Source organism: Trichoplusia ni, unplaced genomic scaffold (assembly GCF_003590095.1).
Source record: "Trichoplusia ni isolate ovarian cell line Hi5 unplaced genomic scaffold, tn1 tig00003150, whole genome shotgun sequence".
Taxonomy (NCBI): domain Eukaryota; kingdom Metazoa; phylum Arthropoda; class Insecta; order Lepidoptera; family Noctuidae; genus Trichoplusia; species Trichoplusia ni.
Window position 1 is genome coordinate 88,931 of NW_020800342.1, and position 18,104 is coordinate 107,034.

Below are 18,104 nucleotides of genomic sequence, written 5' to 3' on the forward strand. Positions count from 1 at the left end.
GCACAACACAAATGTCATTGAATATTTGAATCATGTAACTTTATTCGGAATGTGGTAATTGGAAAATTAGTAATACTTTAATCAATGTGTAATTTCAAAAGCAAAACAATACCAATGGATTTTAATTCGAATGTTATTACTGAACTATCCTGATCAGCTCGTGAATCCTGTATCGCGGAATTCTGAAACACAAATCACGTAATAGGAAGTACACAAATACAGTTGTCAATCTTGTTTTTGCTGTGTATGTTTAATTAATAATTAACCTAATTGATCCAATGTTTCGTGCACAACGCATGTCACGGCGTAAAAGACGCCTGTCCATTTTAATTACGAAAATACTGACATAATGCCGGCAGAGGAGTGGCTCGAATGACACGACGATTTAAGGCCTTATAAACATTTTTTATTCCGCGTTATGAAAAATTATGGACTCCCTGTAGACGTAAAGGTAAACATCAGTTTACATTCTTACCTAATACTGAATATGCATCGAGCTCACATCAAAAGACTGCGGTCGTAAACCAAGATTATACGACACATGACCCTTAAATGGAGGCATAATGGTGATATTACTATTTTATAACCCGGAACCTTCGAAGAAAATTACTCAAGAACAAATAAATGGGTATTTTGTACAACTTTGTGATGGTGGTTTCTTGTTCTTTTGTCGTAAATAATGTGGCTGTATATAAACCATAATGTTTAATATCTGTCGAAAACCTACTCAGTTATAAATTTCAGAGGTAATTAACATTCAATAAATAATTTGGTACGGACTACGGCAACGTTTTAAGGTTGGTAAACAGAGTAAACTTTCAACAATTTTATCAAAGGTATAAATTTTTAATATGTGACTTATAGCTTATTTTCTGACTTAATATCTAGGTTACCTTAGTATTCGTTTTATTACTCAAAACTCAGAATTCGTAAAATTACTACAGCGTTGAAATAAAAGCAAGTTTGAATGAAGATCTTATTTTAAAGACCCAAGGCTATTTTTGTTAAATCTGTAAAAATAATTAAAAAGGGATTTTTAATCGGGTTTTTCATTTGGGCATTTTTTGTTTGGCACAAAAACTTTTTAATTGGCGTCCTGTTTACCCTTCTTATTTTTAGCCTCACAAATAAATTTAATCCCGATATTCGAATCGAATTAATAGAAGCGGGCAATAGGGAGTCCTCCAATAAAATTATCGTTGGGTTTGCCTGAATCGTTTCGTTGTCCCAACGGGTGTTGTAGGCACCGCACCCAAACCACCCCGTGACCCACTTATACATTACCCTGGATACGCGTTATACCGCACGCAAAATTGACATTCCCATCACTGCCCTACTTGTAATACACTCATTAAAATATGATCTCGTAACTTCACGATAACATGAACCATAATGTTTGATGCTTATCATTTTGAACGCTTGCTACCTACTATACCTTAAATTTCTCTTGAACTTGTCCACATCTAGTTTCCGGAAGTAGGTCCTCAGGTACTCGATAAAATCCTCAATATCCTGATACACCAAGAGTATCGACACTATCGTTATCTTCTCGTTTAAATCATGGTGATCGATTGCTACGATAATCGATTTATTCTTTGCTTCTCCAAACGGTTCTGTGTCTGCGAATGATTTATTCGTTTCACGTTTACGTCGCATAGCACCGATGCCGCGTCTTTGTGACGTTAACGCGCTTTCAGTGCCTCGATTCTCGATACCAGAGTATTGACGCCTGCGAGAAAAATAGCTTCTTTCAAACAACGTCGCATCAGCACGCCAATTTTTATTTTCTCATGAATTAATTTGCTTACTAAGTGCTTGTGGGGGATTTCTGCCGGGATTTTCATTTTGTCAATTGCCGAAGCTTTCAATGAAAATGTTTGTATTTCGGAGTGCCTCTGATAATTCGTCAGGCACGTTGACGAGGGGACGTAAATAGCTACATCATATGTTAGGCTCACTGAGAGGGAAATTGTACAGCGCTGTGTAATGGATTTATAATACGAGTGATTACCTTTGACAACTGTTATTATTTACGTAAATATAAAATGACATAAAGCTTGTATGTTTCAACGAAATGGCTATGTACTTTTTCGCTAAGTTTATAAAATACGACATTATTTTTTCGAAAAAAAAAGTAGCTGCGAAATAACCAGACTGGTTTTAGAATGTTCAATGTATTTGTTGTATGTAGGGACTGTATAGAATGTTCGTGTCAGTTAAAATGTTTATTTTTGTCATACAGAATGGAGCGGAGGCGGCGGCAACGGCGAGTATCGTGTGAGAAGACAACTTTCTGTGTCTTCGGACTCGAAACTCTTAGACGAAGGTGCCAGGGAGGAGGCGAGGGTAGTCATGAGGCCCAAGCGACCGCCCAGGCCTAAATCTGAGGCCTTTTTAGGGCCTCACGACCACTCCAACCGACGCACCAAGCGGTTTAGTGCCTTTGGGGTAAGGAACTGATAAATTATGTAGTCTCCCTTTGACTTAAATAAGCTTACGTGTTGCGTAACGTTCTGTTCTTTCAATTATCATATCAAAAGTCATTTATCCATAGTTGTTTGAAGAAAAGGATAATTATGGTGCTCTTAACAATTATGACTCAGCCTCACTTGTTTTCAAACGTGGAATGCAAATTCCTATAGCTACACCTCCATGCCTTACGTCTGTTTACTGTAATGCAGATGTATCTCGCTCGCGGAGAACAACACGTTTACTATTGTTTGAATATATCTCCGTTATCCGCAGAAATAATATACAGTACGGACTTTCATATTTATGTGTGTCCTTTTCGCACGTATGCACATAAATATAGAAGAATAATGATAAATGTTAGTCTATGGTCGACAGCGCGCGGTGTTGCTAGCTTACAAATAGGCCGAGCAGGACCAACGGCGACGTTGATAGATTGTGCGATTAGATTGGGGAGTAATTTCGAGGATACCAGTCATTTGTGATACTTTGTGTTATAAAAAGCCTCTTGCTAGCCTCTGGCAAAATATGGCTGTTCAACAAAATGTGAGACATGCGTAGATTACTTTTGTGAAACCTTTAGAACCTGTGACGTGTTTAAAACATTGATGTGCTTACTAATTATATACAAAGGCGAAAGTATAAAAGCAGTTATCACTATAATAAAATCTATTTCTGCGTAATAGCAGTTTGCACAGTTTATTAAGAGCGATCGCATTAAATTAATTACGGTAAACTCATCGATCAAAGCATACCACTTAAAATACACCAATTAACGTTCTTAACACGAATTCAACTATTTTAGTTACCGATAGCCGTCGATTATGTTTACGCTGCGTTCACTTAATAGCTTGAATACTCTCGGGCCAGTTGGCGCATGCAACTTCGTGTTAAGGCCGACATACATCGAGTAAGTTTAGTTTCAAATTCGAAACAAGTCAATGCTGGCCCAATAACGTCGCAGTGTAAATAAGTAAAGTTTGTACTAGCTTACAGCTGGCCTATTAAAAGTTCTGTGTTGTAAATATTTTCCTTGTTGCTGACGCCAGATACTGACCCAATGTAAATCGGCCTTAAGTGCATTAGCCAAGTCAAATATTTAGACAGGTAACGGCGAAGAAAGCGAAACGTTGTCTACGTAGACGGTATCTAAAGTGGCGATACTTTACAATATTAACTAATAGTTATTAAGGGGCTCGGCGTGCCAACAAGGATTTTATGCAGCCATAAAATTTACGGAGATTGGCTGCGATACCGATTTGTTGTGTTGTAACCCCAGTGTTGCGAAACTGATGTAAATACCGATATAATACATCGCTTTACCTCAACCGTAACGACTTTTTACTGCGTAAAGAAATGTTGGCACGTTTCTTTTGTAAAGTTATTTTAATTGTTGTGTCAATCGTTTCCATGGTATAACACGCCAATTCGGAAGCCAAATTGACGTGTAAGGTTATCGATACGAAAAATTACAAATATTGTCAGATCCGCCAATGTCAATATATTAACTTGTTAAGTACTTTCGATCCGATAAGCATCATATAGTTACATTCACATTGATATGTTAACAGCTCACAGTGTGGGTACGAGTACCTATTATTTAACACGTAATAACAATTTCGTTAATTTCACGTCATAAGCCTAAAATCAGCATGTTGTTGAGTGGGTGTTGTCGTAAATTACAGGATTACGCCGTTGTGCTCGTGCTGCGTTGATTAATGAACGTTTTGTTTCTCTCAACAGGGTGACTCTCCCTTCGGAAAATCCGAAGCTTACATAAAACTCGAGCAACTCGGTGAGGGTTCCTACGCCACAGTGTATAAAGGTTATAGCAAGTAAGTATCCATCAGCTTATCTTCAAGGTTATACATTATTATTCGTGCCGCAAACTGCCAATGGGGTAGTTCCTATCCCAGGAAATTGAGCGATACCACCGGGAATTCGTGTAGCGAAGTTAGCACTGACGAGTTAATTGCAACTTAGTATGATGTTAACACTTTACGGTCCATTGTTTTGCCGAATTACGTTCCTCTCGCTAAGTATTGGCAAATTGTTTTTCCCTACTGCAATCAATGTAAAAGGAAGGTATAAAAACGCTACGGTCAATATCCTCTTTTAAATAAAACCTTTGCTACATCATAATAAGGAAGTTGTTTAATTGACACCAGGAAATTAATTATTCTGCGGCAAAAGTAATCAGCTTTATAAATATTGATGCATCTCGTAACGAACATAAATATTTAAATATGCGTCAGGGGAGTAGAGCAGGAGTGAGTGAAGCCGCCTCACATTTCACAAAATCTTAGCCGGTTCTCGCATAAGTAAAGAGTTCTTCATCTATTTTCCTTTGCCTCAAGGACTTACTAACTTCTAAAGTGTACATTACCCAGTTTGAATATTAGTTTAAAGCTCAGTCGATATCTTCGTTTCGTATTGTACAAAGTTTCGTTTGTCTTCTTCAATCAAACTCGTCCATTATTCGAGTCAACTGATTCGTTCCCTTACTTATCTAAGACATTCAAATATCTTATTCAGATCACATTTTCATTTTATCTTTGTTTGGTGAGAGTTGTGACATTTCTTCGGTTTATCTTTTTTCCTGCATTTCTCATCATTCGTAACTCGTGCTCGTATTTTTCGTAACAGCGTCGCCTTTGTATCGCAATTGTCATACAGTCGTTTCCACTTGGAAATCAGCCTTTGACGTCACTCAATATGTAAAGCAGTGAGCTGTCATCCCGCTTTGTATAGACTACAACTTACCGTTTTCTGCTATTCCTATTCCGTCTTTTGCTATTCAAAATAATGTGCCTCGCAAACTGGAATTTATTTCAATAAACATTTATATTTTCTATAATTTGAAAAATCTCTGTTTAAAGAAGCGTATATTTTAGTTTACGAATTAATATGCTAAACCCTGTCGGGTAACGGTGAGGTCAGGTCGAGTGGGCCAAGTCAAACGGAACTTGCAGTGTTCATTGCTCGTGAATATTGAATGAAGTGCTTCACCTCACCGAGTTGAGCGGTAATAAGCGTGTTCACTTCACCAAATTATCGTATTCATGACGCTTCCGAGTTTCCTTATGACGCTCTATGGTGAAACGATGTTCTATTATAATTTCATCATGTTTCCACTATGGGTCTTCTGTTACAACTTTATAGTAACTTGCCAAATTGGTTCAAGAATGCCTTGAGATCGCGTAACGTTGTGCCTCATAAATGCCTCACTATTTCTAAAGCTTGAAGCCGAAGCTGAAAGGGAAGTTAGCTGCCTGTATGCTTTTGACGGTAACTACGAATTATTGTGTTATTCAAGAGCACAAAGCATTCGCTAACCTAATTCGTTGAGTTTTGAACATCAACCTTATTATATGGTAATGTCATAATCAGACTGTTTACTGTGCTTAACGATGTCAGACGTGTGGAATATTAATGGGCGAAGTTTCCTGATCGACGAGCACTAGACACATTGACATTATTACTTGCATCCGGTGATAATGTTTTAGGAGCCTTCCTAGTCTACTTTTCTTTATACGAGGCTATATTGTCGTAGGTCAACATGTACATAATTATGATCTCAAGTCATTTGTTTGATAACAATTATAAAAATTCTTAAAATTCTTTAATTATTAAAATTCTATTTTAAAAAGCCTTCGAAATAAATGCGGTGTGAAAATGTGACTGACCAGCAGTCGACTTAACAATAAATTGTTTAGTTTCCATACGTTGCTACCTCCAATGGCCGCTTGCAATACAATTTTAGCATATCGTTGCATTATTTATCTTAACCTAGACTAACGTGTGAACTGGCGTAGTCGTGACCACGACAGTATAAACAATAGAAATTATCCGTACACCTGCTTTATTTAAATAAACGTGTCAATATAACAAAAACCTTTTGTAAGGAGCAAGCATTCAGTTATAGGAATTATAGGTTTGCAAAACCTTCCGTGTCATTGTTCAATTTCTTAAGGACTGACTCTGATACCACTTTAGTTTAACAGTTAAAATATTAATCGCATAGTAGATAGGTATTTTTGGACTTTTTGGTCTGACAAATACAGACTTGGTTTTGACCTTTTTAATTCAATTGGGTATAGTGGTTGAAAGTAGCCTGGCATAAAAAGAAGGACCCTTGACCTCTACAAATTAAGAACCTTTCGCGAAGCTTGAGATCCGGTGACTAGTAATTCATTTATTTTAGGATAACATTAGCTACACTTTATAAAAAATATTTTTGTGTAAGACCCAATATTTTTCGTCAAAGAGCTTTGGAAATATTCATGAAATGTTTGTTCCACTTATTTTTTGGTCACGAAGGGGTAACCAATCAAGCACCGCTTATTTAAAATCGTAGTTTTAGTCTATTGGTAAAAGGTATTTAATAAAAAAATGTATTTTTGTCGCAGTTTAACGCAGCAAGTGGTAGCACTGAAAGAGATAAGGTTGCAAGAAGAAGAGGGGGCGCCGTTCACAGCCATCCGCGAGGCGTCACTTCTCAAGGAGTTAAAGCACGCCAACATCGTGACACTACACGACATCGTGCACACCAGGGAAACGCTAACCTTCGTGTTTGAGTTTGTGGTGAGTTACCCTTACACAAAATACTGTTTCTTCTCTCATTTAGTTCAGTCACAGCTGTTAATGTTATATAAACTTACCTTACTATAGAACTAAGGAACTTACCCACGCAGTTCAAACTGCACTCTATGTTCTTATAGTCAGCTAGAGCAATTCGGAACGACTGGTGAGAGATAAAGCCTAAGACTGGGGCTTTAGATGCTTTCAAGATAGGATGATGTAAACAGTACCAAACTTCCAGATTACCTGAGTATTGCAGAACCCAGTAACTATTTTATGCTCTACCTAGAATCCGAATTCGAGACTACGTGTTAAGTAGTCTCACTTGCAACTTCTAGACGGTAAACCTGACTGCGGTCATGAACCTCTCTATGTTGTCTTCATAATCGGACAACGATGACGTCATAATGACGTCTGCTCTTAAAAGATACGCTTCGTAGAGAACCTCTATCGCTGCTCAGCTTTAAATCCCTTAAGCACGTCTTCATTGAGTTTTTAACCTTAAAAGTGACTGCTTGCTTACTGCCCATTTTTAACTTCAATATAACTTTATCTATATGGGTATATAATCTTTACACGACTAAAACCGATGTTTTCCGTTTTCTTTCTTGTGTCCTCTTTGTAGAATTTGGTAGTTCTTTGAGTTGGCCCAAAACTTCATCTTCAAAAGTAGTATGATCTATAAACGTAGATTAACTCATTTCATCTATAGATTGCATTGCATGGCCTAGAAGACCTCCTAACTATAACTAATATTTTACAACCGATCGAGCGAAAGACGATCAATCTGCGATTCCAATACAGTTCACAAATTTCCTCCACTTTCATAGTTCATTGATATCGCTGAAATAAAACAAGTATACCTACATCTCGAGTCGGCAGTCTGTTCACGTAATTTCAATGCGAGCGAATCCAATTTCGTTTGACGTTTCTCTCTTTCTAATATCAATTGTAATTGATTTCCATTACCTCCGGATGTAATATGAAGTATGAAATATTTGTTTCCGAAATTGTATCATAATTTGCTACCGTTTGAATTTAACCCATAAAAACAAATTTAATGGACATCATTTCAAACTAGGTCATCGTAAAAGTGTTCTAAATAAGTTTTTGTTTAAAATTATTTTTCGATTACAATTTCTTTAGCACTAAACAGCTTTGTACCAAGACATGAAAGTGAATCTGAAATGACCAGGGTGACATCATCCAAGTATACAATTTTTTGTTTGGTTTGAGACTATTGTGTCACGTTTCACTTTTTAACCGACTTCAAAAAAAGGAGGAGGTTCTCAATTCGCCTGTATTTTTTTTTATGTTTGTTACCTCGTAACTTGCGATTGGGTGAACCGATTTTCATGATTCTTTTTTTATTTGAAAGCTTGTGCTTCCCGTGTGGTCCCATTATCACCATTTCATTTGAAGTCGGTTTTTTTGTGAAAATTGTAATATGTTGTTTGAGTAAATCTTTTACTAATCCTGAATGGTTAATTTTGAAATACAATTATTCAGCTGAAATACTCGATCGCGCTAAAGTTTAATGAAGTCATTTTGGTTTGCTTTGATCTACATAGTAAGCATGAAATTCCTTTACCGATTAAACCTGTATCTATAACCGTCTGCTTTAAACTTGAGTCTATATTTAAGTAATTTTATAGGCATGTGTGTTGTATGTAACTGTATATAATACTCGTATGTTAAAGATTTTTTTTTGTCCAGGACACGGATTTATCACAATACATGGAGAGGCATCCGGGTGGACTGAACCACCATAACGTAAGGCTGTACATGTTCCAGTTGCTGCGAGGTCTGTCCTACTGCCACAGGAGAAGAGTTTTACATAGGTATGTCGTTTGGGAAATACTTATATACATAAATGGAAATAAGTGAAATGTCCAAAAGAACTTTATTAAGAGTGAATACATTGTGACAGAGCTTTATTGCTCGAGACTTGGCTAGGGCACTGCCGTGCCCTCAGATAAAGTTGATTAAAGCGGCTTAGTTAGCAGTTGAAATCAAAGTCTTAAATAATATTATAAAAAATAGCTTTGATTTGTTAAATGTTTTCTATAAATATTCGCTTTTACTCATTAATACCGGTTGATCTTATTTTTTATTATGTTTGAGTATTGCTTACTTTGCGTACATTTCAAATTTATTTTTCATAATGGACTCCGTCAATACGTTTAGTGAATAATGTACGTTTACCTCTGCTTTCTTTATTTGTGATCTTAGCAATACGTTTATTTTTTCTAAGATTCATAACAAAAAGAGTTTATTATTCAAAGATTTGTTTCTTTAACATAAACATTTAAACTCAAACTCCCATATTTATTTAGTCTGTAATACAATTATTTAAAAAATCTTTTCTCTACTCTGCTACATGTTTGAAAATACACTACGCTAAATATTATTCCAGACAGTTTAGTAAATCTTGCGCGTACTTAGGTCTTTCTCGGCTATTTTAATAACGCGTCTGTGAGCTGCAAAAGTAAACATTATCGTGCATGTTCTGTTAATATAATAATACTGAAACGTTCCCGTAATAGCTGGTATTGCAGTTTATAACATAACATGGTTAATAGGTATTAGGTTAGCCTTAAATTCTTGAGTGCGTTAGTCAAAAATCATATTGAATATATACTAATACGTGTAGTTTCTACCCCTTCGGAAACAAGACTAAATATAGTCTACTATCTACAATCAAATAAGATGTAGATCTATTAAAAGACTGATGCTAGGCGATAAAAGAAAATATCAATTTCTAAGTATTTCGTGTCCTGTATTCTTTATTTCTCAATTGCTGTAAGCGGTAAGCCCGCTGGCTGTTGATCTATGTTCCCAAATGTAAATAAAGAATTATTGCGGCATCAAAGAAGTATATATGTATTATAAACAATTTTTATAATATTTTTTTCGTAACATTAATTAAAGTAGAAACAGGTGAACTAAATATCATAATGGTATATATTCCAAGTAAACATCGCATATTTAATAATATTCCTATTAACTGTAACAGAATTCCTTTGATTCAAAAAGAATCATAATTTCGTTGTTATTCAACTGTGCCTAAACGTTTCGTGATAATGATTTTCTTTTGTCCTCTTTGCCTTACAAAAGCTTTCTTATAATCAAAATAGGACGCTCCTCAATCGTGTTAATAATGGCTCTATTGTAGAATATTTAATTTTACCCCGGGTTTGGTGCCGTGCTTAATAGGCCGGACTACATTCCCCTCTTAATGGAATTACTATTTAATAACAAGGTACACTTTATTTTATCCCCTAGTGCCTTGGGGATAGCTGACTTGTGTTTACTTCGGTTTAAGGCGTGGTATTTAAGCAAACTGACAAACTGTGAAAGAACGCTGCGGTGTTAGAACGTTTTCTTTATAAACATACGTAAACATTTTTCTTCGTAATCTGCTAATATGTTCGTTTTCGGAGTTCTAAAGGTCATTCTTCTGTCTTAGACTAAATAAAAAAGAATTAAATGAGGCAAATACTAAGAAAAAATATTTATGTTTGCCGCGACACGGATCGTTACTCACCAGTCACCACATAACGCAACGGTAGTAGGCGTGGTGCCCTTTTAAACTCCGCCATCCGTGCAGACATTAATCAACTAACTGACTTGATTCAACATTCAATCTAAAAATGTAACCATAGAAGTATGTTTTATGAAATGTTTTATAATAACAAGCCCAAAAAGTCTCACTGTTGGGGAAACTCCCAATGATTATAGGGAAGGACCAAGGTCGTTAACTGAGAGGTAGTCCTATTATTCAATCCACTATTTGAAACTCAGTTTTCCCGCCAATGTTTTCTCCAGTATGTGAAAGTAGTCTTAGAATTAAGAACGTAAATTTAATTATGAGTCTTCTCTCTGCATATATATTAACCATTTGTTTCGTTACACAGGGACGTCAAGCCTCAGAATCTTTTAATAAGTTCGCACGGTGAGCTGAAACTGGCTGACTTCGGTCTGGCGCGGGCCAAGTCCGTGCCGAGCCACACGTACTCGCACGAAGTCGTCACGCTGTGGTACAGACCACCCGGTAAGTGTACACTCGTATCATTTGTATTGTAATAAAAGAAAATTGAGTAATAGATAGGTTTCACTTAAAGTTTAAATGTAGTTTCGAAGTAGAATAACACTAACACAAAATAAAACTTCAAGACATCCTCTCCATTAGTACAAAGTTCAATATTTTACGATTTTGTTGAAAATATAAAATTTCAAATGCTAATAGGTGTGTGCCAGAAATTTTACGATTTAAGATGTTTATTTCTTTAATTTATTACCATATTCTCACTTACAATATCCTCTAAATTGCATGAAACGGATGCTCAAGACGTTTATATTGCATTAATGTTTTCTCTTGCAATTCTACTTCCGCGACTAAACTGGCAACGTTATGGTAGTTTCTAGAAGCCGACCTAGTATTAGAAGTGACAGACGTTATATTTAGTTAATGCTTTCCTTGAAAACTTGGTGTAACTTGGTGTCAAGTATAATGGTATCACGCGAGGTGCAACGTTGTTACCGACACCTCCAACTTGCCTTATGCTAATGTGTTTTGTATGAATTGGAGAACGGGAAGTAGTTAAATAGTTCTCGCGTTATTATGACACTGCTGCATAGACACTGCTTCAAGACGTGTTTTCCCACGGACGACTAAGGAAGTTTTTGAATGATTTGCTATTCAATTTATTAATAGATTTTCTAGTTGTGACCCACAGTGTTAATATTGTTAATTTATAAACAATAGCCACCGTCTTTATAGTATTTATTTTCAATAGTAACAAAAAAGCACGTACCGTGACAAAAACGTTAAAATATTTTATATAACAGCGCCAAAATGGTAACATTTATATGACTAAGAAATAAACATTTATGAGCTACATTAGTTCTGCGTGTTTGTGCATGAAATAATAATGTTTTATAGTTCCAAATAAACGTCGATATTGGATCATAATTTACGGTATTGAGTTGAGGATTGAACGTCGCAAACATCCCTTAATTTACTTTTATGGTTGTTATTATTCGTCTTAAAAATAAATTATAATATTATTCTTGAATTTTTTTCTAGACCGAAAGAGTGTTTTATTTCAGTAATTTTCTTCTAGTTCGTTTAGCTTATTATTTAATTTTACTCGTTTTACGTTAATCTTTATATCATAGTCATCTATGTATATTTATATTTGCCCAACCATTGACCAAATTGTGATAAACTTTGACCGGGTTTTGTAACAATGCCTATGAGGGGTTTCGACTCCTCAAATCCTTTCACTTTGCATGGCAACAAAGTTTCAGTCATTTTTTTTTTTCAAATTTTCCTCCTCACATTTTTAGTTAGCCTTCTTTGATTTCCATTTCTATCACAGCAATCGATTGAAACAAAGCTCACATGATCTCATACGAAGTACTCAATCCAATCAATCGTCAGTCTTAGTACAAAAACCTTGACGCCGCTGCCATCGCGATATCGTATGTAACGACATCGATATCGTCTCCCGGGATATTACGATATGCTTCTTTCAGACAGCTATCTGTCGCTGACAACTTGTGTCTAGACATGAGAACTTCAGTGACTCCAGACGGCAGTACTTTCATATGTTTTAGGATTAGTGAAATGTTTTCCCTGCTGAAAACCTGAGATATATTCTTAGATGCTTCTATTGAATTATATTACATTTGTTTAAGGATTATGGTTCTTTATAAAATCATAACCAAAGTGTCTAAATAAAGGTGCAAACGTGATGATGATGAATAGATTAGAATAATCTGTTGTTCTTCAATAAATTGCCATTTTTTATTTTTTTTATTGCTTGTTTTAGTATCTCAGCAACAAACCGATTTTTTATTCGTAACACAAATCTGGTCTTGATCTCTTCATTGGTTATTCATTCAAACTGTGATTCAAACGAAATAATTATTCGTAGAGTAAATCGTCTTTAACAGGTCAATGGATATAAAATTAATTATTACTCTTTGTTATAAATTGCATTTTTGTCAAATAGATGTGCTGCTGGGCAGTACAGAGTACTCGACGTCGCTGGACATGTGGGGCGTCGGCTGCATATTCGTGGAGATGCTGTGTGGCGTGCCCACCTTCCCCGGCGTACGAGACACGCACGACCAATTAGATAAAATATTTAAGGTGAGTTGCATTACTCTAAATGAATGAATTTTCAGCACTGTTATTAAGTAAAAGCTATTCTGCAGCTCATATTCAATGAGTAATAAGTTCCCATAAAATGTCTTCGGCTATCATCATAGTGGATTTTTGAAACTGTCTAGGGAATAACTCGGTACATGCCTCTCTTTGTACCTCGTGACTGCCATGGTTACACACACCTAAGCTTGACGTGTTCCAGGAAACCCATTGACTTTTAATTTCTAGATATATGAGACAGAGGAGAGTAGGAGTAGCTGCAGCGTGCATTAAAAACTTTATTAACAGAGTATCCCGTTCCACCAGGTGGTAGGCACCCCAACAGAAGAGAGCTGGTCCGGCGTGAGCCGGCTGCCGGGCCTCCGCGCGCACGTGTCCCGCTGGGGGCTGTCGCCGGCGCGCGCGCTGGGCGCCGCCTTCCCGCGGCTGCGCGAGGCGGCGCGCGACGCGGAGCGCCTGGCCGCCGCGCTGCTGCAGCCGGACCCCGCGCGCCGTCTGCCCGCGCACCGCGCTCTGCATCACGCCTACTTCGCGTCGCTGCCGCCGCGGCTCAGGGATCTGCCTGATGGTGAGATATACACACTGATATAAGTAGTGAACCTAACGAAATTATGGAGTAAAGAAGGTCGCTCGTCGCCACAAACGGCATTCCTAGATCGAATTCTAACGATGATTGATTTTTTTTAAATAACCATTCATAGTCACGTAACTTCTAAAAATAATATTATTATCATCATTTTCATAATTACGTTAGAGTTGTCTTTCGGCTATGGGCTGGTTAACAGATACAAATTGTTGTTTTAAGGATTTTTTTTTCATTTAAATCGAAAATGTTTAGTGTAATAAAAAAAAATACAGTTTCTTCAATAGCGTATTAAGTTTGAGTGTGTAACGTAGGTGTGTGTTGTTGCAGAGGTGTCGATATTCACAGTGGAGGGCGTGAGCCTGCACCCCGAGACCCGGCACGCGACCATCAAGTGAGCGGCCGCAGGACACTGCGCCTCCTCCGTAGTGACCTGCTCCACTCGCTCCGTCGGACCAACATTTCGTGATACTTCTCTCGTCTAGTTTAATAACGTTCGAACGGGCATCGAATGCCGGCGACAGTATTCAGTTGATTTCAAAACCCCCATTGTTGTTTGTTCGTCCGTTGATTGCTTTGTCCTTTCTATTATTGTATTAGTGCTTGTTAAGCTTCCAACGGAATATCCATCCATATAATTCAATTATTCTATGGTGACAAGGTAAACTGATAGGTAACGAGTGTATGATTATAACTATAAATATATAAACAGAGCAGTGTGCCATGTATATCTATAATTGAGAAGAGTATGACGTATTATTTTAAAAGATTTTTATGCTGGAAATATATGCTCATAATTTGGTAAAAATTTTGAAGATGTTTATTTATATTTATTAAGGAATAATTGTCGATGAAGTTAACTCTAATGCAGTCTTATGAAAATGTACGGTTTTATCACCGAGCCCCTACTGTGAGTCTAAGAACTCGACACCAACGCGCCGATAAACATTATTAGATATAAATGCATAGAATACATTGTTTGAAATTAACGATCTAGCTCGGAGCGAGTGTCGGTAGTTCATAGTGGGGGCTCCAACACGAATCTTGGCGTTTGTCTAAATCTTATGCACACATTCCTTCCACGGTGCTCAAATAGTAAAGTTAGTGGCGAGGTAGTGCGGGGCGCGCGGCGGGAGCGGCGCCGCGCAGTGATACGATGTGAATTGAACGGAGATAATCTATTACCAAAATTATTTTATGTCTTCGCAGATCTCAAATAATCAAGTGTGGGACCGTCCTACTGTAAATTGTAACGTGATAGGAAATTCGACGATTTATAATAACTATAGTAATCATTGTTCTGAGCGAGGCGAGGTAGAGTAGATGGGAGCTAGTTCCCGTCTAGACTAAAGACTAGTGAAATTAACCAGTTTAGTGAATTATAGTGGTCCCCACTACGTAAGGTTAGGAGCGCAGTCTAAGTAACGTAGTACCGGCGCATTGGCAACTTGACAGTTAATTAGATGTAATGCGATGCCCTCAGTGTGTTGTAGTCAGCGAGACGGCGAGACAGCGACTCGAGCGAGCCATCCGCGATTACGATACGTTAGCCCAACACGAACGTGAACGGAAATTGTGCCAACAATTAAATTAAACGCTTCATAGTGAACCGGGTTATCGAGACAAGACTCTAGGATTGCATTAACGATCGTTTTGTACGTAGTCTTAATATAATGCTAGTCTAGTAACTGAGTAAATCATTCGTGTATATAGTACCGCCTGGTAACGAATAGCAATAAAAATCAATTAATGTTACCTACGGCTAAGACTAAGTGAATAAATAAGCCTTAATAATTGAATTGCACTTAACGCACTGCCAATAAACAAGACAAATCGATAATAAGTAATATAATAGAATCGAGTTGTCAGTGTGCGCGGATATAAAGATAACACTAGTGAGCATAGATCAACTTAGTGTAGTCCCTATTACAGAGCTTTAGAGACGTTTACACTGAGTGCCGGGGGCGGGCACTTACCCGGATTACACCGAATTACCAAATTGAGCACAAAAATATTAAAAAGGTTACGTCACAAATTGGAGAGTCGCCTCCGGCACTGTCGAGTAGTTAATACATAAATCGGTTCCGAACACCAATAGTACGTAAATTGTATAGTATGTGAAACGCAATATTTTCAGTGTATATGATTTGTTGAGTTTTATATATGTAATTTTAGGAGGGCCGCGTTGTGAAGCTGGAACGCGACTATTGTATAACTCGACATTCGTTCTACAAGATCTGTTATCAGATGATAGCGGGTTGGTAAAGCATTGATTGAATTGTTTGTTAATGTTTGTTTGTTAATGACTGCTAGACGTATGTTGATCGTGTTATGAACAACCCGCTACCATCCGACAATTTTTAATTCTTGAAAACGTTTCGAGATCTTCAAAAAGTCACGTATTTATAATAAAAATGTTGGTGGAATATTTGGGTACATTTAGTTACTAATATTAAATGTAAACAAATACTACTTGACAACCATACAAACATACTCAAGCGAAAGAGGTTAAGGAAAAAGACGCCATTATAAATAGTGACGTTAGAAGTTGTATGTACAGCACTTGTGATTCAGCCACACTCGCGGCCCTAGTTAGTAAGGGATGCAAGTAAATAGTTCACCCGTTGAGTGAGGCACGCGTCTGTTACATAATCTACGAGAGATTAAGCGAGCATTTATATTGACAGTGGGAATTTTATTGTCTTTGTCACAACCGTCTGTAGTCTATGCCTGTATGGCAAAGATATTGACATAAAAAATAATCAAATGTAAAAATCAATGACGATAGAAATTAATTAGTTTGATATACCTAGATTAATTTTATTAGGTTAAATATATAAAAGAAACTAGCTAATTCGTTGTACAATTAATTGTTTAAAAATATCTAACGAATATCCTGAATTTCAACACGGAACCAAATCCCCAGATTTTGATATTCAGAAATAAAAACAACAAACTAAATCCTCTCGTCTCCTAAAAGTGAGATCGACATCCATCTCTTCCATCGATTAGTCGGATTAAGTCGAGAGTGTGACTTCACAAAAGCTTAACGGCCATATTGAATAATCTTTTTAATTTCACTCCGGCCGCTCCCCGCAGTCCGTACGGGCATCGGGTTTCAATGTGGAGTTTTATTCGCCGTCCTATCCGATCCATTAGGTGGCTAGACACCCTGTTAAATGTTGATGCGCTTTTAATACCATTCGAACTGAAAATAAACTAGTTTTAGGCTGAGCGTTGACTGATGGGGTATAACGTCAGACATACTCGAATTCTGAAAGGCTGATGAACATAGTTTGTTAGCTGTCAAAGCTCTAGTCAAGTGCTGTGATTGGATGTCAGAATTGAATAACCAATCATAACAGTTGAACTTAGATTTGATTTTTCTTTGCTTTTCAGAATACATTTTTTTTTATTAAGCCAGCGCAACCCGCTGTTGTTTATAGACGGTTGTGACAAACATAACAATTTGCATTTGTACGCTGAACTGACCGAGACCACGTTCGTTGCGAAGGAACGAATTGTATATAGGTATTATTAATGAATCAGTTAGTTGTTACGGTTTCTTAGTTACGACAGTCCTATACGAGTTGCCATTGCCGATTGTATGAGTTCCGAAGTACACGGACGTATGAGATTTATTTTAATTTTAACTATCATAGGTTATGTTCTATTAACTATGTTCTATTATTTACGTATCATGAAATTGTCCCGCTACTGAATTAGTTACGATTTTTTTTTAATAATTTTGTAATGTATAAACAATGTGCTTTTACTCGTTTAAAAGAATGTAAATACGATATTTGAACTGATAATAATAAAAGTTTTTATTTCTTAATGAAATGCTGAGTTTTTATTCCCTTTATATTGCCTCTCCCGATTGAAGGTTCATTAATAAGAGCTTTAATGAGCGCCTTATCGAAGAGCTCATTAAATTAAAAGAGGTTACGCTGGCGGTAAAATAAGTTCGTAAAAATGTTAACGATATAATTTTTGTGTTCAAGTGTTACTTTTCACGACCTCGTTTTGGCGAGGAGAAAGATAACCGCATCATGAATAATTATGTAAAAGGGAAAAGAAAAATGATAATTTCTGGGTTGATTCTCGCTCACTGTGAAGAGGGCCGTGAAATTTCTGGCGCCGCGTGTTGGCCGGCCGCCAGCCACGGGAGCCGTATAATTTGCCCAATGAAAGTCGGCGCCATCGCACAGCCCAAGTATACATAGACATACCCTGTTACATCAGCTGCCGTAGATTGACGCTGTATAATCTAATAATCTGTTTTGTGTCCAACCC

At 37.0% G+C, this 18,104-nt stretch overlaps 1 protein-coding gene across 2 annotated transcripts in view; it reads left to right on the top strand.

The window, feature by feature from the left end:
* The window catches only part of LOC113507794 (cyclin-dependent kinase 14), a 67,402-nt gene extending 49,751 nt beyond the window's left edge, over nucleotides 1-17,651 (top strand). For both annotated transcript variants that reach the window (XM_026890719.1, XM_026890720.1), the window contains exons 4-11: nucleotides 2,243-2,448; nucleotides 4,213-4,304; nucleotides 6,879-7,053; nucleotides 8,767-8,891; nucleotides 10,968-11,104; nucleotides 13,071-13,210; nucleotides 13,532-13,793; nucleotides 14,139-17,651. In XM_026890719.1, the coding sequence (XP_026746520.1) occupies nucleotides 2,243-2,448; nucleotides 4,213-4,304; nucleotides 6,879-7,053; nucleotides 8,767-8,891; nucleotides 10,968-11,104; nucleotides 13,071-13,210; nucleotides 13,532-13,793; nucleotides 14,139-14,206 (1,205 nt within the window). In that variant the 3' untranslated portion in view covers nucleotides 14,207-17,651. The remainder of the gene's footprint in view (nucleotides 1-2,242; nucleotides 2,449-4,212; nucleotides 4,305-6,878; nucleotides 7,054-8,766; nucleotides 8,892-10,967; nucleotides 11,105-13,070; nucleotides 13,211-13,531; nucleotides 13,794-14,138) is intronic.
* The last annotated feature ends 453 nt before the right edge of the window (nucleotides 17,652-18,104 follow it).